Source organism: Desmodus rotundus, chromosome 7 (assembly GCF_022682495.2).
Source record: "Desmodus rotundus isolate HL8 chromosome 7, HLdesRot8A.1, whole genome shotgun sequence".
Lineage (NCBI taxonomy): Eukaryota > Metazoa > Chordata > Mammalia > Chiroptera > Phyllostomidae > Desmodus > Desmodus rotundus.
In genome coordinates this window covers 77,996,149-78,020,451 of record NC_071393.1, presented here as the reverse complement: position 1 = coordinate 78,020,451, position 24,303 = coordinate 77,996,149, and the positions used below count along the sequence as shown (strand labels likewise).

The 24,303-nt window shown below is 45.9% G+C and overlaps 1 protein-coding gene across 2 annotated transcripts in view; it reads right to left on the bottom strand.

Annotated features, from left to right (window-relative positions):
• Window positions 1-881: 881 nt before the first annotated feature.
• SORD (sorbitol dehydrogenase) overlaps window positions 882-24,303 on the bottom strand; it is a 35,635-nt gene continuing 12,213 nt past the window's right edge. Inside the window, exons 3-9 of one of the 2 annotated variants that reach the window (XM_024568291.4) lie at window positions 21,903-22,067; window positions 17,642-17,801; window positions 13,734-13,852; window positions 7,326-7,391; window positions 6,267-6,442; window positions 3,127-3,248; window positions 882-2,349 (exon numbers count right to left, since the gene is read on the bottom strand). In XM_024568291.4, coding sequence (XP_024424059.1) covers window positions 2,184-2,349; window positions 3,127-3,248; window positions 6,267-6,442; window positions 7,326-7,391; window positions 13,734-13,852; window positions 17,642-17,801; window positions 21,903-22,067 — 974 coding nt within the window. In that variant the 3' untranslated portion in view covers window positions 882-2,183. The remainder of the gene's footprint in view (window positions 2,350-3,126; window positions 3,249-6,266; window positions 6,443-7,325; window positions 7,392-13,733; window positions 13,853-17,641; window positions 17,802-21,902; window positions 22,068-24,303) is intronic. The other variant, XM_045201789.3, reaches the window with a different exon arrangement.

The window sequence follows — 24,303 nt, the reverse complement described above, 5'->3', positions numbered from 1 at the left end:
ACCCCTCCTCTCCTGCCATCCTCTCTGCCCCTGCGTGGGAAGCTACAGAACATCACAGCAGCTTGAGAGCTTCTAGGGGGATTTGAAAATGGCAACTATTCCCTGAACTAATGTCCGCAACCAGCCCATTAACTCTTCCAAATTACCCACATGGAAGGCATCATGAATCCCATTTAACAGACCAGGAAATCGAGGCTCCAAGACATTGATCCAGCCCAGTCACCATTGTGTAATAAGCGACACATGTATTTATCCTTGGTAGTTCTACCTTTCCAGCCGCCCCTCTGCAGCTCCTAAGTCCCTTTCAGGTTCAGTGGCCGCCTCCGTCCACCCAATCAGAGGAAAAGTGGCTACTTGTGAATTTAACACAGTGAGTCCACCTCCTTCAGGGGCATTTCTACTGGAAACCTTCCATGTAGAAACCTTTCTCTTTCCACATGAGAAGTTTAGTGGTGGCAGGACTTTGGGCACCACTGAGCTGGAAGGAGAGTTTTGAGAGAAGGCAGCTGGCACGTCTGGCCCTGGAGCTTAACAGGGCTCAAGAGAGAAGTGTGCTCAGCGGGCAATGTGGCTGCTGAGTGCATGTGTTGTGTGCAGACAGCAGCCTTAAGATCCTACCCTCCTCCAGAGATGACATAAGAATAGTGTGTGACCTTGAGCAAATTTCCTGATTTCTCTATTTCCTTAGCTGTAAAATCATCATGTATTTGGCTTGCTGTGAGGATTAGAGATCAATAATATAAATTTCCAACAGTCAATGAAATTATATTCGATGCACAAAATGTGTCACTTTCAAAAATCCTGGATCCTTTTTTCCCTCTGTGAAACAGTAAAGCTAAGTCCATTCCTCCCCAAACAGAGGCACAGATCATGACAGCAGCCAGGCACTACAAGCAGAATTTATTACCCAAAGCAGTCTGAGGAATTCCAGGCACTCGTCACAGCCTCCCCAAGTCACAAGCACCTCTTCAGAGCCACCGTCCACCCCACGCTGCAGTGAGGGGGTTAAAGCCTGCAGCCCGCTTATGTCACAGCTACTACATCTTCCTTCTTGCCTAATAATCTTAAAGTCACAAATGGACATAGTGTGATTGGACCCAACTCTTAAACAGTAAAATTAAAATATGATCACCACTTTAGACATACCATTCAGACAGAAAGATACCAAGCGTCTCAACCGGCTATGAGAAAGGGAAAGGTTTTCTGTTTAGGGTTACCAGAATTACATGGCATTATGTAATAATCATGCCTGAATTTGAGTCTAGAAGGGGATGCTATTCCTGCGGTGCACTGACCAAACCCCCCTGGGCTAATCAAAGGCACAATATAATTTCAGGTCTCCCATGAGGACTCCCTGTGCCTGTCCTTAGGTAAGTGTTTCCTGCTTGCCTAGTGACAAAGAAGCCTGCAGTGGCTGTCCCTGAACAGCGGAAGGGTGGGGGTAGGGGGCGTTAGGAGGGTGCAAAGTAAATTATGCAGAATTTTCAGGGGTTGAAAAAGGCATTCTTCAAGCAGTGTTGAGAAGTTCCCTGACTGTTTCTACATTTGGGGAATGCAAGCTGGTTTGACCTCATGAGGGATTCTGATTTTATTCGTTTGGCTGTTTTTGATTTTATAATTACCCTAGACCAGGAGGGTGCGTGTCTTATTCTCCTCTTGTCATCAAGCCACATAACACCTGTGTCTAGAAACATCGTGTTCTCAACTAGAACAGCTGACAGCCCCTCATCCTATACCCTGAGCTACAGATTTTCATGAAAATCAGTTTCTGGGCCAGTTAAGTCTTCTTGATAAAGTTGTCTCTTCATAACTCAGCCCCCACCCCTGGCGCAGCCGCAGTCATGGTGGAACCAGGAACTCAACAGGCAGATTTCATCCCTTATTCAACCAGGCACTTCAGGAAGAAGGGGAATGCCCAGCACCTGCCTGCCGAGAACCTCTGCTGCACTTGCTGAACTTTGCTCGGCGTGGGCAGGTCAATCCAGCTACGAGTTCCCCCAAACTACCCCTACTTGTGTTTTTAAGGCACACCAACTCATCTGTGTAAGGCTCTCTGCTTATAATGAATTATTTTAATTAATCTTACTAGTTAAAAGAAACTTCTTCCTTAAAGCCCACCCTTGCCCGGCTATTTAGCCCTGAGATGCTGAGAGGGTGAGAATGAGGGCAGAGCCCAGTTAACATCAGGGGTCCTGGTTGTTGGGGTCACACTTGATCATGACTTTCAACCCCAATCCCTTTTTGGATGCTTCAAAGGCCTCCAGAGCTTTCTCCAGAGGAAACCTATGGGTCACTAAGGACTTTACATTCACAGACTTGGACGCGAGCATTGAAATTGCCACCGGCCATCTGTAAGAGAGTACAAGGGTTACATTCAACCTTCAGGAGGGAAGAGCCAGGCCCCCCAAAGTGTCAAGCACAGCATAAGCTTGGCTATATTTATTTATAGCACTGTGGTTCTGCCAGGCCAACTCTACAGACCAACAGTGGTAGAAATGATCTTGTGACTTGTAACATGAGAGTACAAGGCCTGTTCCCACATGCCCCCGGGCTCCTGTGCCATGTCTGCCATGAAGCCTTTTTTGGCATGAAAGCCTAAGGCCTATGGAGGCCACTGTGAAAAGGCAGACAAGCCTCTGGGAGGCAGGCCAGGATAATCCAATTTCACCCCTTCGCAGCTCAGCTTGAGAGAGTCGACTGGAAAACTGGCTGAGGGGAGTGGGTGGAGCCTCAGAATGCACATTGGGGTGAGTTAAGACCTTCTCAATTTCCAGGGTGGGCCCAGGGCTCTGGACTGGGGAACCAAGGGACTTGACTTCTTGATGTTGTCCTTTCTCTCCTTTTTCCCTTTGAAGGGGGGCAAATGGCTATTTGGCCACTTAAGTAAATGGAAAAGAGAGGGCCTCAGATAGGAGTGGCAGACATCTAAGAAGGGTAGGCTACAAAATCCTCCCTCCTTGCCTCTGTCTTCCCTGAATCCTCTCTTTGGACCCCTATCATATCTCATGGCTATCCGTGTGGCCAAGGACAGCTCCTTATGAATAAACAGGCAGAGACTCTTGGTCCCAGAGGCTGGCCCTGGTCTTGCTGGTCACCTGCCACCCCATTCATCCACAACATACTCACGTGTTGCAGTATCGAAACACGCCCTTGATATCCACTTCTCGGGTGGCTGCATGCACTAGGGGCACGTTGGTCATCTCGGAACCCAGTCCTACCAGCACCAGGGTCCCACCAGGACAAGTTGCCTAATGAGGAAGAACAAGAAAACCCAGAGAATAAGAAAATGCACACTTCCCATTCACCGTAACATTGCCGTCACACAAGTATCTTCTGATTGCATCAGGTGAATATCCAAACATTCCAGGGAGTGATACTTTCTAGACCACCAAACTCTTCATCACAGCAACCAAACTCAACAGAGCAGCGGAGTACATGTTATCTTCTTTAAAGGTCCTGAAATAGTATACTTCACCATTAGAGGACCAGGCACAGTGGGAGCATCTTCCACGGTCTACATCCCACTGAATAGCCCAGGTTCTTCAGACCTCAGTGAGAATCTTCCCTACAAACAAGATTGATTTTCAGCAACCCCCGAGCACCTTTCAAAACTATACTAATTCATACCAGATGTTGGCTTCAGCCACTTCCTCATCTCAGCAACTGTTCTTCCTCCAGAGTGCCCACCCCACAAGACAGGACTTCTGTCCAACTTCTAAGGAACCACCTCTTGGTGAAACTACTAAGCACTATACAAATGGGGAGGACTACTAGAATTTTGTGGTTTTAAAAAATGCCTTATACATGCAAGCTGGCACTTAGAAATATCTTTGTTCCAGAGATATTCATCCCAATAGTATTGTTCATAATGGATTTTCTCTTCCTTGAGCATCTATCTGCCTTACCAGTTCCCTTCTGGAGCTGGCCAGAGAGTGAAGTTTCTCTTGATAACCTTCACATAATTCTCGGGTGTTGTGCCTGCACCAGAGATTTTGGTGGATCACTGTGCTCGATGTTGTGAGAGACAGAAAAATGGACAATTAGTTTCAGCCCCTCTCTCTGAAGGGCAGGATACACCATGGAGAGAGGCCTGCAGCATATGGGGGACTCTGGCATCCGCACTTTTGAGCTGGGTCCCTGGATGGTGCCTTCACAGCCAGCTTCCTCCTGGGTAAGAACAGGATGCCTCCCCAGCACGGCTGCTGGGGGCACCAATCGTGGCGCTCCATCCACATGAGGGTGGGCTCATTGTCTGGCCTGTGAACCACCTGTGATACATATACTCTGTCGGTAAAGGGAAGGGTATCTCACAACTGGAAAATGTTGCTGTCTTCACTGGAAATGTGTGTTTGGGGGTGGGGGGAGAGGTCAAAGTTGTGAGTGTGCCACAGAAAACTCAACTGAGAAATTTTCTAGGAAAGCTGTTTGCCTGTCGGCATCTCCTCTCTACCTGGTGAGAAGGAGGAACACAGTCGAACTGGCAGTTTGCTGACCACAGGCAAAAGAATGCTTGGACTGCCTGCCCATTGTTTGGTGGGTGTAACCCCTGCACCAAGGAGGTGACATCAGTTCTAGCCTAAGCAGTTACCACTTCTCCTGAGGAACATTATCTAGTCACGATCTGGCAAGAAAATGGCTCTCAGGTATGTCCATATAAGGTGCCTCCGCCTAACCTGCTGGCTGATGGGGTGGCCTGTAGCATTCTACAGCGCCTGTCATGCATGCTGACTCCGCTCTACACTCAGGAGAGGCACAGGGCTCAGGCCTGGTGAGGCCCTTGGGTCACATTTACCTCCATGCCCACCTCAGATAGCTTGGAAACTGGGCCCCCAACATTAAAGCTAGAGATGCCAGCTGTTTCCAGATGCTTTCCAGGCAGGAGAAAAGAGGAAGGAAAGCCTTGCACTGAGAAACTATGCCTTTTACTGCTCTCTGTGAATGGAATCACCAACCTGCCAACAGCTTGAAGACAACAGACATGACTTACTCATTATCATAGCCCTCAAGGTTTCTGACACAAAGCGGTACACAGGGGCCCAAGACACGTCATGGACTGACTGACCACTCACTCCCATTGCCCTCGGAGCTTTGGGTTCGCTTTGACCTACAGCAAGGGGCCACCTGTTCCTTCCTCCTCCCACCACTTACTCTGCCCCTCATGCCATGAGGGTCTTGGGAGGAGAACTGGGCAGCTCTGCCAGGATGCCAGATCTGAGGGCCATGCCACACAACTCAAGGGGTCAGCTTACCCCAGAACATCTTGTATGGGGTGAAGTACATGACCTTATACATGACCCAGCTGTGACTCAGAAGGAAGGAGGAAGCCAAAACTGCTGTGGAGAAGCAGTCTGGAAGGCAGGGCAGGAGTGCCCAGTGGTGGCAGCTGTCACCACTGATCTCCCCAGCCCCACCCCTCCCACCCTGGCACAGTTGCCCACTGGCACCCCGTCCCTTCCTTCCTTTCCCTCCTAAGCAGTAGGCAGATAGGAGAAGCGCAGGCATTGGAGCAGTGTCCAGGCCAGTCACTGGGGCTCTCATTGTCAAACGTGGGAGATGATGATGGATCTCATGGCTACTGTACAGATTGAGCATCATGTTTATAAAGCACCAGGCTCAGAACCTGGAGCATGGCCTCTCTCCCCTCTTTTCCTTATACGTTGATCTGTCGATGCCACTTCCCTCTCCACCTCCCTGTCAACTTTTCACAGATTACTGGTGGGTCCATGAGGGATAAATCAGGTGTCGACAGCTTCTCTGTTCCTAATTCTGGAAGAGGTCAACAGTAGCCAACTGACTGAAGCATCACCTCACCTTTGTGACTAACTGAATTAGTGGCTGTCACTTTTTCCTCAATAAAACACAGTAGGGAATTCCCACGCTTAACTGAAGCACTGTTCCTTGTTCCTCCTGTTGATCCTTTTATCAAAAGCACCACTTTTACAATCACCAATCACCGGCAGGTGTGACTGATCTTGACAGCAGCCATATCCTAAAGGGGTGAGTCACTTATCTCTCAAGGACTGTATACGTCTGTTACTTTGTTTAAACCTCACAAGACCCAATGAGAATGTTAGGCAAGTGCCCCTCCCTCCACAAGAGAGATAAGAAGACAAAGATCCAAAGAGATCACTGAATTTTGCTGGGGCGGCCCACAGAGCAAGTCAATGGAGAAGTTCCATCCCAGGGCCCCTGACTTCAGCTCAGTTCACTACTCGGCACGGCTTCCCGGCGCTGCCCGCCAGTTCCAGCCGCCTCATCCCACTCACATAGATGCCCGCCTGGATGGCAGCCTCCGCCCCAGTGCACTCGATGGTGACTTCTGGCTTGCGCCCCAGGAGGCCTTCCACTTTACTGGCGATTTCCTGAGGGCTCTCCTTGGAGATCTGAAGGACGAAGTCGGCCCCAGCTTCCTTGGCTTTAGATAACCGAGAGGCAGACAGATCTAAAGTTGAAGAAAGGTTTGAGAAACTGGATGAAGGATTAGGGAGAAAATAAAAATGGAGGTCCAGGTTCTGATGGCAACGCAGCTCTGGTGTGGTGGGTGGGGTGGCAGAGCCCAGCTCACGTCCTGTCTATACCCTCCTACATTCCCGTACACACATCTACACACACTCTCAAAGACACCTTTTCAACAACATGCACACTTTCACAGATACCTTCTGTATACACACTCTGATAGCTTCTCCTCACACAAGACACCCTTCTGCATTCCCACTCCCTCATTCATCCACACACACTCGCATACCACACAACTCTACACACTCACCCCCACACACTCTCACAGATAACCTCGTTTAACACATATGTGTACTCACTGACGCCTTACACACACACATATTCTCACACAGATGCCTTCTGTACATACACACACTCTGATACTCCATATGCTGCCACACATACCACACCGCTCCACACCCACCCACACACGCTGCTGGATAACCTCACCTCACGTGTAAACACTCACATCTCTCACCCATAAATATACTTCACGCTAACTTCACACACACACACACACACACACACACTCTGTCTCCTGAGCTTGGACAAATGAACCAAGGGCTGACCCTCCCATTAGGACCAAGCAGGCAGTACGTGCATCTCAGGTCCACACAGAGAGAGCCAGGTCCTCTTCTCTGCAGCAGCTACCCTCTCCCAGCAGCTTCACAAAAGTCTCCTCCGGAGCCCTGACTTGGTCACCCCCTGGGGAGGAACCTCTTTGGAACTAAAGTACCCTGAAGCAAATAGGTCTTATATCTCTGCCTTAAACTATGAACCCAGCTGTTCCCCACCTCCAGGAGATTAAAAAGGAAAAAAAAAAACTTTACCAGTCACCACCACTTGAACCGCACCCATTGCCTTGGCCACGAGCAAATTGACCAGTCCAATTGGCCCTGAATAAAGCAGGAAATGGGGGACGTTTGTGAAAAATGAAACATCCATGCTTCCCCCTGTCCAGGCTGTAAACAAGAAGCACATCTTTTGTGTACCTCTAACATCTATCCCAGAGACTGACACATAGTGAGAACTTAACCACTGTTTGTTGAAAGCATGAGAAATTGTTTTCTATATAAAATTTGCTCATAGTGCTGGGTTGTTCGATTCTCTCCTAAGACAGAGCTGTAAATTTTCCATTTACTCTTGGGCATTGCTTGAGGATAATGTCAAAGAACCAGAGGGCTCAAGAAAACATTTTATCAGAGAAGTCATCTTAGAAGGTCTGGATACCTTTCCCTGTTCTCTCTTTGACCCTTACTTCTCAGAACCCATCACACCTCTCCAAGGAGAGACATTGTTTCTAGGTACCCTCTGAGGGCCACCTTGGACAGTCCTTATGTGAGCTGGCTCCCTGGGTTGAGGCAGCTGCTCAGGCATCCCCAGGATGTTCAGGTGACTGGGAACCAACCTGGAGACCACCTGCTTCCCTGCAGTATCTACCTGCTAGATGACATGTGGTTTTAATACAAAAACCAGACCCACAAAACAAGGCTATGCAGAAAATCTTTGGGGTTTTTCTTTTTGAACACTCCCCCTGAAAATAATTTTGAGTTCCCCTAGAAAGCAAAACAATGGAAAATACCTGGAATGACCAACAAAGGGATTAGTTAAGTAAACTACTGTGGGATACCACACAGTTATTAGAAATTAAGTCGTAACTCTTTTCTCTACTGTCATGAAAAAAAATGTTCACAGCATATTGATTTTTTTTGAAAGAGTAGGTAAAAAAAATGAAGTATATTCAACATGATCTCATAAAAAAAATAAAAAGAAAGAAAAGAAAGGTTCTATGCCAAAATGTTAACAGTGATTCTCTCAGGCTGATGGGCTATGGGTGAGTTTCTGTGTGTGCACATGTGGTGTGTATGACTTATCTTTTTTTTTCTATGGCAAAAGGTATTACTTATGTAGATTAAAAAAAAATATGTCACTGAATTCGGCAGTGTGCTGGCTCACTGAGGCAAGTCTGTTCTATACCCATCAACTCATTTAAGAAGACCTGTGGTCACCTATTTAGCTCTGCCAAAAGAAAAGTCAGTCACAAAAGTGTATGAGGATTGCCCTGGCTGCGTATCTCAGTTGGTTAGAGTCATCTCCATACACCAAGGTTGTAGGTTCGATCCCTGGTCAGGGCACATGCAAGAAGCAACCAACCATAAATAAGTAAAACAACAAATCGATGTTTCTCTTTCTCTCTCCCTCTCTCTCTCTCTCTCTCTCTCTGCCTTCCTCTCTCTTTCTCTCTAATCAATTTTAAAAGAGAGTATGAGGATTAACTCAAAATGGATTAAAGTCTTGAACATGAGACCTGAAACTATAAAACTCCTAGAAGAAAACACAGGCAGTAAGCTCCTTAACATCAGCCTTGGCAAAGATTTTTTTGGATTTGACACCAAAAGCAAAGGCAATAAAAGCAAAAATAAACAGGTGGGATGACATCAAACTAAAAAGTTTCTGCACAGCAAAGGAAACCATCAACAAAATGAAAAGGCACCTACCACATAGAAGAAAATATTTGCAAATCATATATTTATTAAGCAGTTAATATCCAAAATATATAAAGAACTTGTACAACTCAATAGCAAAATAACAATAATATTAATTAAAAAACTCAATTAAAAAAATGGGCAGAGTATCTGAATAGACATTTTCCCAAAGAAGACAAACAGAAGGCCAACAGGTACATAGAAAAGGTGTTTAACATATCAGGGAAAAGGTATTCCATTATCAGGAAAATGCAAATCAAAACCACAATGAGATATCATGTCACACCCGTTAGAATGGCTATTATCAAAGACAAGTAATAGCAAGTGTTGGGAAGATGTGGAGAAAAGGGAACCTTCAAACACTGTTGGTGGGAATGTAAATCGGTGCAGGCACTATGGAAAACAGGATGAGGGTGTTAGGCAGAGTAGACAGCAAACCAAGGCAGGGAGGGAGAGGGGGAGAAATGCCTGACACATTAATTCAGCAGTCCTGAGCCTGGTCAGATCAGATTGCCACATGTTCACAAGACTATAGTAAGTGCAGGAGGAGGGGAGTCTTTAAAATTCTGTGTGTATCCTTCCCACTATCTGGGAAAGAAAGGCTTTGAAACTGTATGTTAATCCCAAGATCCAGAGAAGGGAGAAGGGGGAGCCTGGGGACTGGCTACAGCGTAAAACCCCAGCAGGCAGGGCACTCAGACTAGCTGGGTGAGTGCTTGCAGCTTCGTGCTCAAGCGTATTTTGTAAGCGAACCTACTATCTAATTTCCACTATACATGTTGTCTCTCACCTGAATTCATCTCTTATGATTGAGACAAGAACTGAAGAGGGGAGCCCCCTAACTCAGGTTTCCCCAGTAACAAAGATTCCTCAAAAAATTTAAAACACAACTATCAAATGATCCAGCAATTCCACTTTGAGTACTTATCTGAAAAAAAAGAAAACACTAATTCAAAAAGATGTATGTACCCCCATGTTCTGCAGCATTATTTACAATAGCCAAGATATTGAAACAACTTAAGTGTCCATTGATGGATGAATGTATAAAGAAGATGTCGTACCTACATAGAATGAAATATTCTTTATCCATAAAAGGAAGAAAATCTTGCTTTTTGTGATAACATGGACTCTGAGAATATTATGCTAAGTAAAAGTCAGACAAAAATAAACACCATATGGTTTCACTTATACTTAAAATCTAAAACAGGGGAACCAAGATGGCAGCGTAGGTAGACACACTGCGCCTCCTCGCACAACCAGAACTGACAGAGAATCGAACAGCAAGGGGGACTGACACCAAGGAAATAGAAAATAAACACATCCAGACTGGTAGGAGGGGTGAAGACGGGCACCGGGGTGGAGAGGACTCACGTGGCTGTGGCGGGACTGAGACTGGCGGAGTGTGGGACAAATGGCGCAGGCAGTCCGAGCACTAGCAGACCCTGCGGCCCCACATTTGCACAGATAAACCCAGAGGGCCGGACTCAGAGTGGCGGAGAGTGGGGCAGGCAGAGTGGCGGGTAGCACCCTGCGGCACCACATTCGCCCACAGATAAACCGGCCGAACGGCGGGCAGCGAAACAGACCGTGCAACCCAGGGTTCCAGCTCCAGGAAATGAAGCCTCAAACCTCTGATTGAAAGCGCCCCTGGGGGTTGGGGCGGCAGCAGGAGAGACTCCCAGCCTCACAGGAGAGGTCGCTGGAGAGACCCACAGGGGCCTAGAGTGTGCACAGGCCCACCCACTCGGGAACCAGCACCACAGTGGCCCAGTTTGATTGTGGGCATCGGAGTGAAAGATTGAAATCGGGAGGACAGTGAGGCGGGCGCCATTGCTCCCACTCGGCCCCTCCCCCACGTACATCGTCACAGAGCAGCCACCAGCATTACCCCGCCCCGGTGAACACCTAAGGCTCCGCCCCTTAAAGTAACAGACGCCCCAAGACAAACAAACAAACAAAAATGGCCCAAATGACAGAACATTTCAAAGCTCCAGAAAAAATACAACTAAGCGAGGAAGAGATAGCCAATCTATCGGATGCACAGTTCAAAGCACTGGTTATCAATATGCTCACAGAATTGGTTGAATCTGTTCGAAAACCAGATGAAAAAATGAAGCCTATGCTAAGAGAAACAAAGGAAAATGTACAGGGAACCAATAGTGATGTGAAGGAAACTGGGACTCAAATCAATGGTATGGACCAGAAGGAAGAAACAAACATCCAACCAGAAAAGAATGAAGAAACAAGAACTTGGAAAAATGAGGAGAGGCTTAGGAACCTCCAGGACACCTTGAAATGTTCCAACATCCGAATTGAACAAATAATGGAGAACTTCCCCGATCTGGCAAAGGAAATAGACTTCCGGGAAGTCCAGGAAGCTCAGAGAGTCCCAAAGAAGCTGGACCCAAGGAGGAACACACCAAGGCACATCATAATTACATTACCCAAGATTAAATGCAAGGACCTACATCCAAGATTACTGTATCCAACAAAGCTATCATTTAGAATGGAAGGGAAGATAAAGTGCTTCTCAGATAAGGTCAAGTTAAAGAAGCTCATCATCACCAAGCCCTTATTATATGAAATGTTAAAGGGAGTTACCTAAGAAAAAGAAGATCAAAAATAGGAACAGTAAAAATGACAGCAAACTCACAGTTATTAACAACCACACCTAAAACAAAAACGAGAGCAAACTAGGCAAACAACTAGAACATGAGGGTTGTCAATAAGGGAGTGGGAGGGGGAGAGGGGGGTAAAGGTACAGAGAATAAGTAGCATAGATGATAGGTGGAAAATAGACAGGGGGAGGGTAAAAATAGTGTAGGAAATGTAGAAGCCAAAGAACTTATAAGTATGACCCATGGATGTGAACTATGGGGGGGGAATGTGGGAGGGAGGGGGGTGGGCAGGATGGAGTAGAGTGGGGGGGGAAATGGGACAACTGTAATAGCATAATCAATAAATATATTTAAAAAAAATAAAATCTAAAACAAACAAACAAACAAACAAAACCCCAAACTCATAGAAACAGAGAACAGGTTGGTTGCCAGAGGAAGTGGGTAGGGAGTGAGTGAAATGGGTAAAGGGGGTCAAAATGTACAAACTTGCAGTTGAAAATAAGTCATGTGGATGTAATGCACAGCATGGCAACTATAGTATCAATATGGCATTGCATGTTTGAAAGTTTTTAAGAGAGTAAATCTTAAAGGTTCTCATCCCAAGAAAAAGAAACTTTGTAACTATGTATAGTGATACATGTTAACTAGACTTATTGTGGTAGTCATTTTGCAATAGTTGACCTTTGAACAAGAGGGGTTTAAACCACACAGGCCCACTTATACCTGGATTTTTTTCCCAATAAACACATAACAGTACTACAAATGTATTTTCTCTTCCTCGTGATTTCCTTAATAAAATTTTCTTCTATTATATACTGTAAGAATGCAGTATATAATATATAACACATAAAATATGTATTAATCAATTTTTTGTTATTAATGAGTCTTCTAGTCAACAATAGGCTATTAGTAAAGTTTTGGGGGGAGTCAAAAGCAGGTTTTCAACTGTGCGGGAGATGGGTGTTGCTAACTCCAGCATTGTTAATGCATCATCTGAATATACAAATATCAAATAATTATGTTGTACACCTGAAACTAATGTTATATATCAATTATACAAAAAAAAAAAACCCAAGTGTATGAGCAACACCAGATCACACTCACTAGAAGTGTAAGCATGCTGTCTGAGTCACCAACAGAAACCTAGAATGATTCAGTCTGAGGCTGCTAGGGTTCATTCAGGTGGAGGAGAGAAGGCAGCTTCCCAGTGAGGGCAGAGGGCTGGCTCAAGGTGGGCTGGAGTCGACTCTTCTCGCTAGCAGTGAGCAGGAACGACCTCATTCCTGGATGAACCACAAGGCCACTTCTCTGATATGATTTGGAATTTCCAAAAGCTGCTCTTCCCTTTCTATCAAAAATATTTCCCTAGGTTCCTGTCAAGGGCTAGAAAATAATCTCATGTTGCATTCTTTAAATGAATGAAAGGGTTATGTTGCCTAGGAAATAACAACATTTCTGCAGATAGGAGTTTATCTAGCAAAGTGCTGGTCACTGAGGAAATGGGACACTGTAATCCTCTCCTACCCAGAAAGATCCTCATGATAGGGGACTTAAGAGTTGGAAAATTTTAGTTTAAGGTAAAAACTTGTAAACCAAGCAAGTAGTTTATATGTTAAAGCTTTTGTTTCAGAAACTACAGATAAGATAAGGCCCCTCTTGGCTCCCGGGAAAACAGCGGACCTCCTCGGGCACTGCTAAAGATTACCGCCTGGGGCCGAGTGGAGGCTTCCAGGCCATTGTTTCGGGGAGGGGCAAACAACCACCTGCCCCTGGGAACAGCTAACCGCCCAGGACAGGAATGTTGCAGTTTCTTCTACCTGACCCTCCCTGAATTTCAAAACCCCTCAGCACCTTGTTTATTCCCTGCTATAAAAACCTTGGCCTGGAAAGAAAAGGGAAGATGGTCTGTTATGGTATGACGCCACCATCTCCACAGATCACTGGCCATCTGAATAAAGGTCCCATAAAGATTCAATCACTGTCATTACTTATTGGGTTTGGTAGTGACACGCAGCCCGAACTCCGGTGTCTTTTCTGGTTTCATTAGGACCAATTTCAACCTTTGAGATGGGCAGAGGGGACCCCACATTCCCCTTTAATGAATTCATATACCAGGATGTTGTCTGTTTCTTACCAGCTCCACACACAAGGACCTTGTTTCCCAGGGTGACTCCAGCTCGCCGGCAGGCATGGATCCCCACAGACAGTGGCTCAATCAGGGCCCCTTCCTCAAAGGTGACATTGTCAGGAAGCCTGGGGAGGCAGCCATTCAACACACTCAGTTATTCCTTCTGCGTTGACAATCATAGTAATAGCTAATATTTTTTGAGCATTTACTTATGTGCTGGGCAATATGCTAAGCAATTTACATAAATTCACTCATATCAATCCTCAGAGCAGTTCTGTGCTAGGTACTGTTATGCCTATTTTACAGATGAGGAAACTGAAGCTTGGAGGATTAAATAACTTGTTCTCAAGTTTCAAAACTAGTGAGGGGCTCAAAGGATTTGAATTTGAAATCAGATATCTACATAAGTCACATTCCAACCATCTCATCTCTTTTCTCAAACTGATAGACTTTCTCATTTCACTTTAGCAAAGGATCCCGACTATCAGCAACTTTGCGAAACAGTGATTTAGAAGCTGGCACCACTCTGTTCACGGCCTCCCCCAAGTTACATGTTCCAGAAGAACCGCATCTGATAGCAGCTGCCTGGCTGCCCCAGGACTGGCTAGGATGGGGCAGTGCCTGTTTTGCACACTGCTGATAAAATGCTGTGTCACCTTCATCAATGGGTTCTTGGTTTTCACTTCCAAGTCCACTGGTATCTTGATCCTTTTAACAATCCTACTGATGAAGACAGCAAACATTTGTATAAGGCTTTACAGATTAGAGAGCTTTCTCACCCATTATCTCATTTAATCCTCACCATGACCTTGTCAGGTGGGAAGAGCAGGCTTTATTTTTGGTTTTATTCTACAGAAGAGGAAACTGCAGCTCAGTGACATTATGAGACTCGCCCAAGGTTACAATGCTAGTGAGTGGAAAAGCAAGATGTGAGCCCAGGTCTCCTGATTCTATATCCTCTGCCTGCACCACATCTGCTGCCTCTCGGTACAAGCAGCTCTGTAGTCAACATCTAACTTCTGCTAGTTCTTAACTGTCCAGTATTTATTCAGTGCCCCCAAACCTCCTCAGGTTCCGAAAAGAAATAAGGGGGGCAGCCAAACCATGTGCTCATTCCCATGATCCTTCTGTCACTGTTCACAGTCCCCCAAGAATAAATAACAAGGCCTGCAGGTGGCCTGGCTGCCACTCACCACCCTTCCTTCACCCTCTCTCTGCTTCTCTCACATCATTTCCCCCATTCCAACCCACCTCCTGCTCTGATTGCTTTCATCACCCTTTATTTCTCTATATGAAAAAAAGTTTGAGCCCTGGCTGGTGTGGCTCAGTGCATCGAGCACCGGCCTGCAAGCCGGTCCTAGGTTTGATTCCCAGTCTGGGCACATGCCTGGGTTGCGGGCCAGGTCCCCAGTTGAGGGCATGTGAGAGGCAACCAATTGATGTATCTCTCATACATTGATGTTTATCTCCCTCTCTCTCTCTCTCCTCCCCCACCAAAAATAAACAAATAAAATCTTTTTTAAAAAGTTTGAAATTAAATAATGAAGACTCCCAAACTCCCACGGACCTCCCAACCACACCCTCTCAGGCACATCTGATCCCGCCCATGTGGGCCTCCCCTAAGCTTGCATTAGCTCTAAGCTGAGGGGGGCTTTTGGTCAGGAACTCTGTGCTTCTCTCCCCTTCACTCTGACTTCCCCTTGGAATGAGAACACCAAAGAGAAAAGGGATTGTGCCAAGAGAAGATTGTTATCTGGGAGATTATTCTACTGATTAGGCAGACCCCACAGGCCTTATCAAGTATGCAGCCAGAGCCAGCAGCATGGAGGCAGAAGCGCCAAGAGGAGACAGGCAGAGTTCTGGGGCCCAGCCCCTTTGCCACTGACCTTGGGAGAGTTACTGGGTCATTCTTCCCCAGACTTGTTCACTGGGGGTTGAGGGAGGAGGCCATGAGAGGACTCTGTCTCCCTAACCCTAATCTTCCATGACTTTATAAACACCAGAGAATGACAAGGCACCTTGGTGGTTTTCACAAAAGGGTTCAGAGAACAGGCAAAAGGGTTAAGGAATGATTGAGAAGCCAAGGAGGAAGATAGAACAAAAATAAGGTGGGTAGAAAAATAAAAGAGATTGGTAGTTTCCCCTCCCCGCTTTTCCTCTACAATGTTAAGAAAAATAAAAAATAAAGTAAAATAAACAAATAAAGAGACTCATAGTGAAGAAGTCCTCACAAAGACAAACTAGAGAGGAGGGCTTGGGCCCAGGGTTGGCCTAGGGACACGGACAGAGGTACCTGGGAGGAGAGGAGGGGTGGGGGTGGCGTGCCCTCCTCAGTCCTCCCATGACCATTGCCAGCCAGAACACCGCCCCTACACACCACTCCCTACAAACCACCCCTCACAAAGTCCAAGGCTCTCTCTCAGGGCTAACACTGTACCATCCATCCCCCAGACTCAAGGCCACAGCTTTGACATGACGTCCCCATTTACTGAGCACCTCCTATGCGGCAGGACTCCTGCTGAGTACTTGATATGCCTTTCCCATTGACCATCAGCGATTCTATGCATTTCATCTCATCCGTGCCATTACCATCTCCATTTTACAGGCACAGATGTCGAGGCAACAAAGTTTAAGTAACTCGCTCAAGGTTGTGCAGTTGGTAAATGGCAGAAACCAGTGTTCCAGTGTCAGCCACCTCCACTTTGTTCTTCTGCCTTCCATGGAAACCTTGTTTGGTGCTTTGAGTTGGAAAAGGCCCAGGAAAGGTGGGCTGGTTCAGGAACCCCTTGCTGAAAGGTGAACTCTGACCGCGCAACTTGTTTTTTTTCTACAGCAGCTTTGGGTGTTGACTTAAACTCATCATGAGGTCTCCAGCCTGTGACTCCTCTCAAGGCTTCCGATGGGCACTAGAAAACACAGATCTGTCAGACTGGCCCTGTGATTTAGCACCTGGCCTGCATCGGACAGGCCCCATCCCCGCCGACAGAGCCACCGCTGGAGGCCAGGCTGGGGTGGGAGGAATCAGAAGGAAAATGACATATCAGCACCCAGAGCTCCATGGACTGGGGGCCATGTAGAAGGTGCAGCATCTTGCTTCTTGCAGACACAGCTTCTCACCCCAAAACCATCTGGAGCATTGGGGTTGTAAAGTAAGCACAGGGCAGGAGCTCAAGAATCATAACTTGACTCCTGGCTCTGGTCTGTGCTCAGGTCTATTACCCTCCTCCTGCTTCTGCTAACCCTGGCACTAAACTGAACCACTGGTGCCCACCTCATCATTATTCTTATGGAGGTAAAATAAGACAAGGCATGCGAAGCACTTACTAGCACAAGGCCAAGCACACAGTCATAATAATTGTGACTTTACATATGTCGCCTTATTTAATCATCTGGTGATTAAATAAGACTGAAGTAGAGGAAGGTTAAGTCATTTCCCCAAAGTTACTCGCTAGGAAGGAGTGGATGCAGGGTCCCACAGTGGTACGCTGGCTCCTCGCCTCCTCAGTAAACCCCAGTTGTTGCTGTTATTGTTTGTTGTTATCATCAAGGTCATTGCTGCTACAAGTTCTCTTTCCTGGAGTTGCAGTGGAAACCAATAAAGGGAGATCAACTACAAATTTTCACCAGGATGGCTGAAAAGGAGTGAGGGACTTTAGCAACAATTTTCTGTTGCTGTTCTCAGGGAGGGAAGGTTAGAGTGAAAGACTGAAACCAAGCACTCTTAGTCTCAGCCCTGCTCAGGCTACCCTCCCTCCAGCCCCCAAAGAAAGACACGTCCAGGATGGGGATGCCTCATGTCAGGAATTAGGAACTAAAAAGAACAAAGTCACTGTCACTACAGGAAACTAGAAGAAAGAATACCAAACAAAAAGTGGGGAGAGGTCCCAGGGGGCATGGCTGGGCTGGGCACTAACTTGTAGCAGAAGCTGGCGTTGTGCTTATAGAACCGGCAGAGGTTCCCATCATCTGGGGGCGTGGCACAGAAGAAGATGGATGGTGACAGGTTGTATCGGCCAATCTTGCAGAATTCATCGGTTTCTCGGGGAGCACCAGGCTCGATGGCAACACGATCACCTGAGAGGAAAACACGGGAAGGCACAGAGATGCTGTGAAGAGACACAGGCTCATGGGCAGATAGATACCAGCAAGGGAATCTGGCCAAATGAGCCACCCTACCCCCTGGGCATCCAGGGTATCCTAAGCAAGCCCAGCCCATTTGTGCTTCCAGGGGAAACACAGACGAAGCACAGACTCACACTCTGGGAGACAATGAGCAGCCCACTTCTCCACAGACTGGTTTGGCCTACCCTTTTACCAGCTCATGGACCAAACCAACTTGCCCCTCCAGCTCCACAGCCGCCTCCCAGCTTGGAAAACACAGAACTAGTCCCATCTCTAAGGCAAGCCAGCTGCACTTCTCATCTCAAACTGCTGCATAAGGGGTAACTAGTATGTGGAGTCTGCAGACTTTTTTTTCTATACCTGTTTTGAAAACACTGGGCAAAGCCTTTGCAAAAACCGTACAGTCTGGCTGTGTTTAGACAATTCCACTGAGTCCTGGTTGGCAGAACCGTTCAGTCAAATGACCCACAGAGGCCTCTGCTCTGGCACAGCAGAGAGTAACATTCAGGCTTGTGAACAGCCAGCTCTACTGTACTTCTACTCTCTCTCACTGGGTCTGCTTAGAAAGCCAGACTTAGAATTTCTCTTCTCTCTCCTTATTAGGAAAATTTTCAAACATACAGCACAGGTGAGAAAACTGTGCCGTGAACACCCAGATACCCCTCACCTAGACTCAGTTACTGTTTAGCAACATTCACTTTACTACATAGTCATCTACCTGTCCCATCTATCCATCTCTCTTCTATCCATCAATCCCCCTTCTTTTCTGATGCATTTCAAAGGTTGCAGACAGCAGTACAGTTCACCCTTAAATACTTCAGCCAGCATAGCATTAACTAGAGTTTAATACTTGTTTACGGTTCTTTGTTAAGGTAAAATTTTGTTATTGCGGAAACACACCAACATTAAGTGGATCACTAGAAGAATTTTGATAGATGCATTCGCCTGTGTGGTGCAACCCCACCTGTGTGTTCTGTGTCAACACACCAAACATGACCACTGTCTCGGAAATTCCATGCTTGTGTGCTTCTTCCCAGTCAGTCTCCACCCCAACCCTCAGAGGGGTGTCCTGATGGCATTAGGGCCCTCCTGAGCCTGAGAAATATGTTGTTAGTGGACAGAGAAGGACCTTGGGAGGTCTGCCTTTTACTAAGCAGAGATACATTAGGCTATTTTTTATGTCTTTTGTGTTAGAAGTGCTCACAAAGGAGTGTGGAGTCCTGGTATGCTCATTAAAATAGTGATGGGGCAGTGGCTCTCCCTCCTGGAAGCCCAATAGTGCCTTTCCCCACCCCTTCCTCTAGCACCCAACCCCCCAGGCTTGTGACCTTTACCCTTCTCTCTCCCAAGCTCCAAGGGCCCTTCTTTTGCCTCTGTAACTTGTTTCCTGAGCCCATTTCTTCTACAGCTCATTTCTGCTACCTCTGTGACTTTCTAAATAAATTTTCTAATTTGAAAAAAAAAAAAGTAGTGATGATGGCGATAATAGTAGTAGTAGTAGTAATACATAGCAGCATCAACTGTTTTTATTATATTTGTCGTTATTATATTTATCTGAGCTGATATTACTGTAGACAAAATTTATACTATAGAATAGATGGCCAGATTCCTAATTTATTGATTTTTAACATTTGTTTAAATTTTATAAATGAGTATATCAAGAACTACACAATGAGTGGTTTTCTTCTTTCTAGATTAGTTGATTAGAGCTTTAAGTCAAAGTTAGCAAATGAGACACTTAAATAAAATTTTGTACTTAAAAAATAAAGACCCCACAGAGATCCCTGCAACCACTACCCCCCCGCACCAACTGTCTCTGCCGCTTCCAGAATTGACAATGAATTCTTCAACTGCGCCTTCAAGATCCTCCATAGTTATGCGGAGTTTATCTTATTCAGTTTTGTCTTCTAATTATTATTACATAATAATAATAATAATAATATTATAATAACTCAGTTGTATGGGGCTTTTTTTATGGATTGTTTTTGAGAGAGAGGAAGGGAGAGAGAGAGAGAAAGAGACATCAGTTTGTTGTTCCACTTGTTTATGCACTCACTGGTTGATTTTTATGTGCCTGACCCAGGATTGAACCTACAGCCTCCGTGTTGGGACAACGCTCAACAAACTGAGCTGCCCGGCCAGGGCCACTGTATGGTGCTTTTTAAAGAAAGATTCTTTTTGTACAGATTATGCAGTTTTATCATTTCCACCACCTCTCCAGGATAGAATCTCTGTTCTGAGTGATATAGACTTAGTAACAACCCAGATATGTAACTCCCACCTCTATTCCTCTTAACTAGAATATTAGCGTCTGATCTCTTCACTAACTCAAATACAAAACCTTTCAAGTCTCCACATGCTGGGCAGTTCAATGGTTCTGAGCACTTGCTCTAGAGTCAGAAAGACCAAGGCAGGCACCCTATAGCTCTAATACTAACTACTGTGTGACCCCGGACAATTGCCACGCTTCACATTCTTCATGCATTAATGAGGAGAATAATGCATAGCTTGTAGAGTTGTTTCAAGAACAAAGTAAGTAACTTTATGTGTGAGTATTTAACATGGAGACTAACAATAGTAAAGCAATAAATGTTATCTGCCTTCTTCTTATAAATATTATTGTTAAATGTCTAGCTCAAACACCTATTTCCTCCATGAACCTTTTTTACGCACCTCTGCCCATGACAAATGGCCTTTCTCAAAACTTCTAGCATCTATTCTTTACCAATTTCACCCTATGGTCTTGTTCTCTAACTGTTGGTATATATATGTATATATGTCCTAATATCTGTTATCCCCAACTAGATCAAAGCATCCAAGGATCTTATCATCTTCATTTTCTATATCTCTCAAAGCACCTGGCTCAGGCTGGACCCATCATTAAGTTATAACTATGCCTGTTATAACTTAAATGTAGAGAACCCCACTCCCTGTTGTGACATATATTTAGAGACCTCCTCTCACAGGTAATAACCAATCAGTGGCTGTTGGAAGCTATGAACCTTCCACTTCAGAAGAACCCTGCAAAACCTCAGGGACTTTCTCAACTTGACTGCTGATGGAGGACCTGACTTAACATTCCTAAATGAGACACACATCTAGCTTCTTCAGAGCTGGTCAATCCCTGCCCACACACCTGGGCTCAGAGAGCCTTCTAACACAGGATGGCACCTCCTACCAACCTCCTCCTTCCTCCAGATAATCTGACGTCATCTCCAGGCGGTACAGTGGCCTCATAAGCAAAGGAAGGTTAAAGCCAAAGGCTAACTATGCCAGGACAGCTTGGATTTAATTCACTGTGTTGGGGAACATATCACAGTCTGGCACAGCTGAGAATTCCTCCCTCTGAGGGAATGAATTAAGCAAATCTAGAAACATATCATTTATTTCCTAGCCATCCAATAAAACCAAAGACTGCATCAAAGGCCCTGGTTCTTAGTATGTGGAAACAGATTGTGATTCCTGGGCCTGGAACATTTCCCCCACTCCTATTCCTGTCTATTTCTTACTTGCCTGTAAGTGTTGGCTTAATTGTCCCTTCCTCAGACAAGCCAGGGGTCTGAGTAGAACACAGCAATTGTACCCTGTATTCTTCTCTGCTGCCCTCAACACAATTGTAATTACCGTATTTTTCAGACTATAAGACGCACCCCCCAAAATTTTGGAGGGAAATGGGGGTGTGTCTTATAATCCGAATGTAGCTTACCTGGCTCGCTGGGGGAGGGGAGGCAGCAGTGGAGCAGGGTCATGGGAGGCAGGAGCAGGACCACATTTTTTGCTTCAAAATTTTCTTTCCTATTTTCCTCCTCTAAAACTTAGGTGCATCTTATGGACGGGTGCGTCATATATTCCAAAATATATGGTAAGAAACTGCCTGTGTGTCCCAGCTCTGTCTCCCACTGTGAAAGGTAAGATCCATGTGTTTCGGGGCCCAGGCTGTCTTGTTGACTGTTGCATCCCCAGTGTTCAACAGAGAGCCAGCCCTGAGAAAGCACGCACAAATATTGATGCTGAGTGAATAAATCTATCCATTAGCTGAAGGGCTTTGCTGACCTGGTTGTAGGTGCGTTACCAAAGATCCCACTTTTACGACTGTTCCTGAAGCTTCATGGCCCAGAACCATTGGCTTTTTCACAACAAAATCCCCAATCCGACCGTGCTGCCAGTAGTGGACGTCTGAGCCACAGATTCCAACAGAATGCATCCTCAGCAGCACCTCTGATAAGAAAAAGGAGGAGAAGGCACAAGTGAGGGAGGGAACCGCCCCTGTTATCACCCTGAGCCACCCTGGCAATTCTCCTCCAGATAAAGGAGAGGGTTTGGTTTCAAAGGCCAGGTACACAATTTAGACCACAGGGGAAAACAAGCTAACCAGCAACCCCAATTGAGTCTTGCAAGGCAAGAAAGCTTCCACAGAGCAAGATAACTGCATGTGAGGGTTACTTCTATGTGCCAACTTGACTATGTGCCCAGTTGTTTGGTTAATTGCTAGGTGGTGCTGTGAAGGTATTTTTCAGATGTGATTAATATTTAAGACATGAAAACAACCTAAATATCCATCAATAGATAAATGAATTAAAAAATGTAATATATATACACAACAGAATATTATTCAGCTATAAAAAATGAAGGAAATCGGGAACCAAGATGGCGGCGTAGGTAGACACATTGCGCCTCCTCGCACAACCAGAACTGACAGAAAATCGAACGACAAAGAAGTCCGACACCAAGGAAATAAAAAATAAACATTCATCCAGACCAGTAGGAGGGGCAGAGACGGGCAGCTGGGGCGGAGAGGACTCGCGTTGCCGTGGCGGGACTGAGACTGGCCGAGTGTGGGACGAATGGAGCAGGCAGTCTGACCACTAGCAGACCCTGCGGCCCCACATTCATGCACAGATAAACCGGACAAACGGCGGGGAGTGAAGCAGACCGTGCAACTCAGGCAAACCTCTGATTGAAAACGCCCGTGGGGGTTAGGGCGGCAGCAGTAGAGACTCCCAGCCTTACAGGAGAGGTCGTTGGAGAGACCCACAGGGGCCTAGGACGTGCACAAGCCCACCCACTCAGGAACCAGCACCAGAGGGTAGCAGAGTGAAAGATTGAAATCTGGTGGACTGGAGCAGGTGCCATTGCTCCCTCTCGGCCCCTCCCCCATGTACAGCATCACAGCACAGCGATGGGCGTTACCCCGCCCCGGGAACACCTAAGGCTCCACCCCTTTAAGTAACAGACGCGCCAAGACAAAAAAAAAAAATGGCCCAAATGACAGAACATTTCAAAGCTCCAGAAAAAATACAACTAAGCAAGGAAGAGATAGCCAACCTATCGGATGCACAGTTCAAAACACTGGTTAGCAAGACGCTCACAGAATTGGTTGAATTTGTTCGAAAACCAGATGAAAAAATGAAGCCTATGCTAAGAGAAACAAAGGAAAATGTACAGGGAACCAATAGTGATGTGAAGGAAACTGGGACTCAAATCAACGGTGTGGACCAGAAGGAAGAAAGAAACATCCAACCAGAAAAGAATGAAGAAACAAGAATTCGGAAAAATGAGGAGAGGCTTAGGAACCTCCAGGACATCTTGAAATGTTCCAACATCTGAATTATAGGGGTGCCAGAAGGAGAAGAGGAAGAACAAAAAATTGAAAACTTATTTGAACAAATAATGAAGGAGAACTTCCCCAGTCTGGCAGAGGAAATAGACTTCCAGGAAGTCCAGGAAGCTCAGAGAGTCCCAAAGAAGCTGGACCCAAGGAGGAACACACCAAGGCACATCATAATTACATTACCCAAGATGAAAGAGAAGGAGAGAATCTTAGAAGCAGCAAGAGAATAGGACACAGTTACCTACAAAGGGGTTCCCGTAAGACTGTCACAAGCTGATTTCTCCAAAGAGACCTTACAGGCAAGAAGGGGCTGGAAAGAAGTATTCCAAGTCATGAAAGGCAAGGGCCTACATCCAAGATTACTGTATCCATCAAAGCTTGCATTTAGAATGGAAGGGAAGATAAAGTGCTTCTCAGATAAGGTCAAGTTCAAGAAGCTCATCATCACCAAGCCCTTATTATATGAAATGTTAAAGGGAGTTACCTAAGAAAAAGAAGATCAAAAATAGGAACAGTAAAAATGACAGCAAACTCACAGTTATTAACGATCACACCTAAAACCAAAACAAAAGCAAACTAGGCAAACAACTAGAACAGGAACAGAACCATAGAGATGGAGATCACATGGAGGGTTGTCAATAGGGGAGTGGGAGGAGGAGAGAGGGGGAAAGGTACAGAGAATAAGTAGCATAGATGATAGGCGGAAAATAGACAGGGGGAGGGTAAGAATAGTGTAGGAAATGTACAAGCCAAAGAACTTGTAAGTATGACCCATGCACATGAACTATAGGGGGGGAATGTGGGAGGGAGGGGGTGGGCAGGATGGAGTGGAGTGGGGGGGGG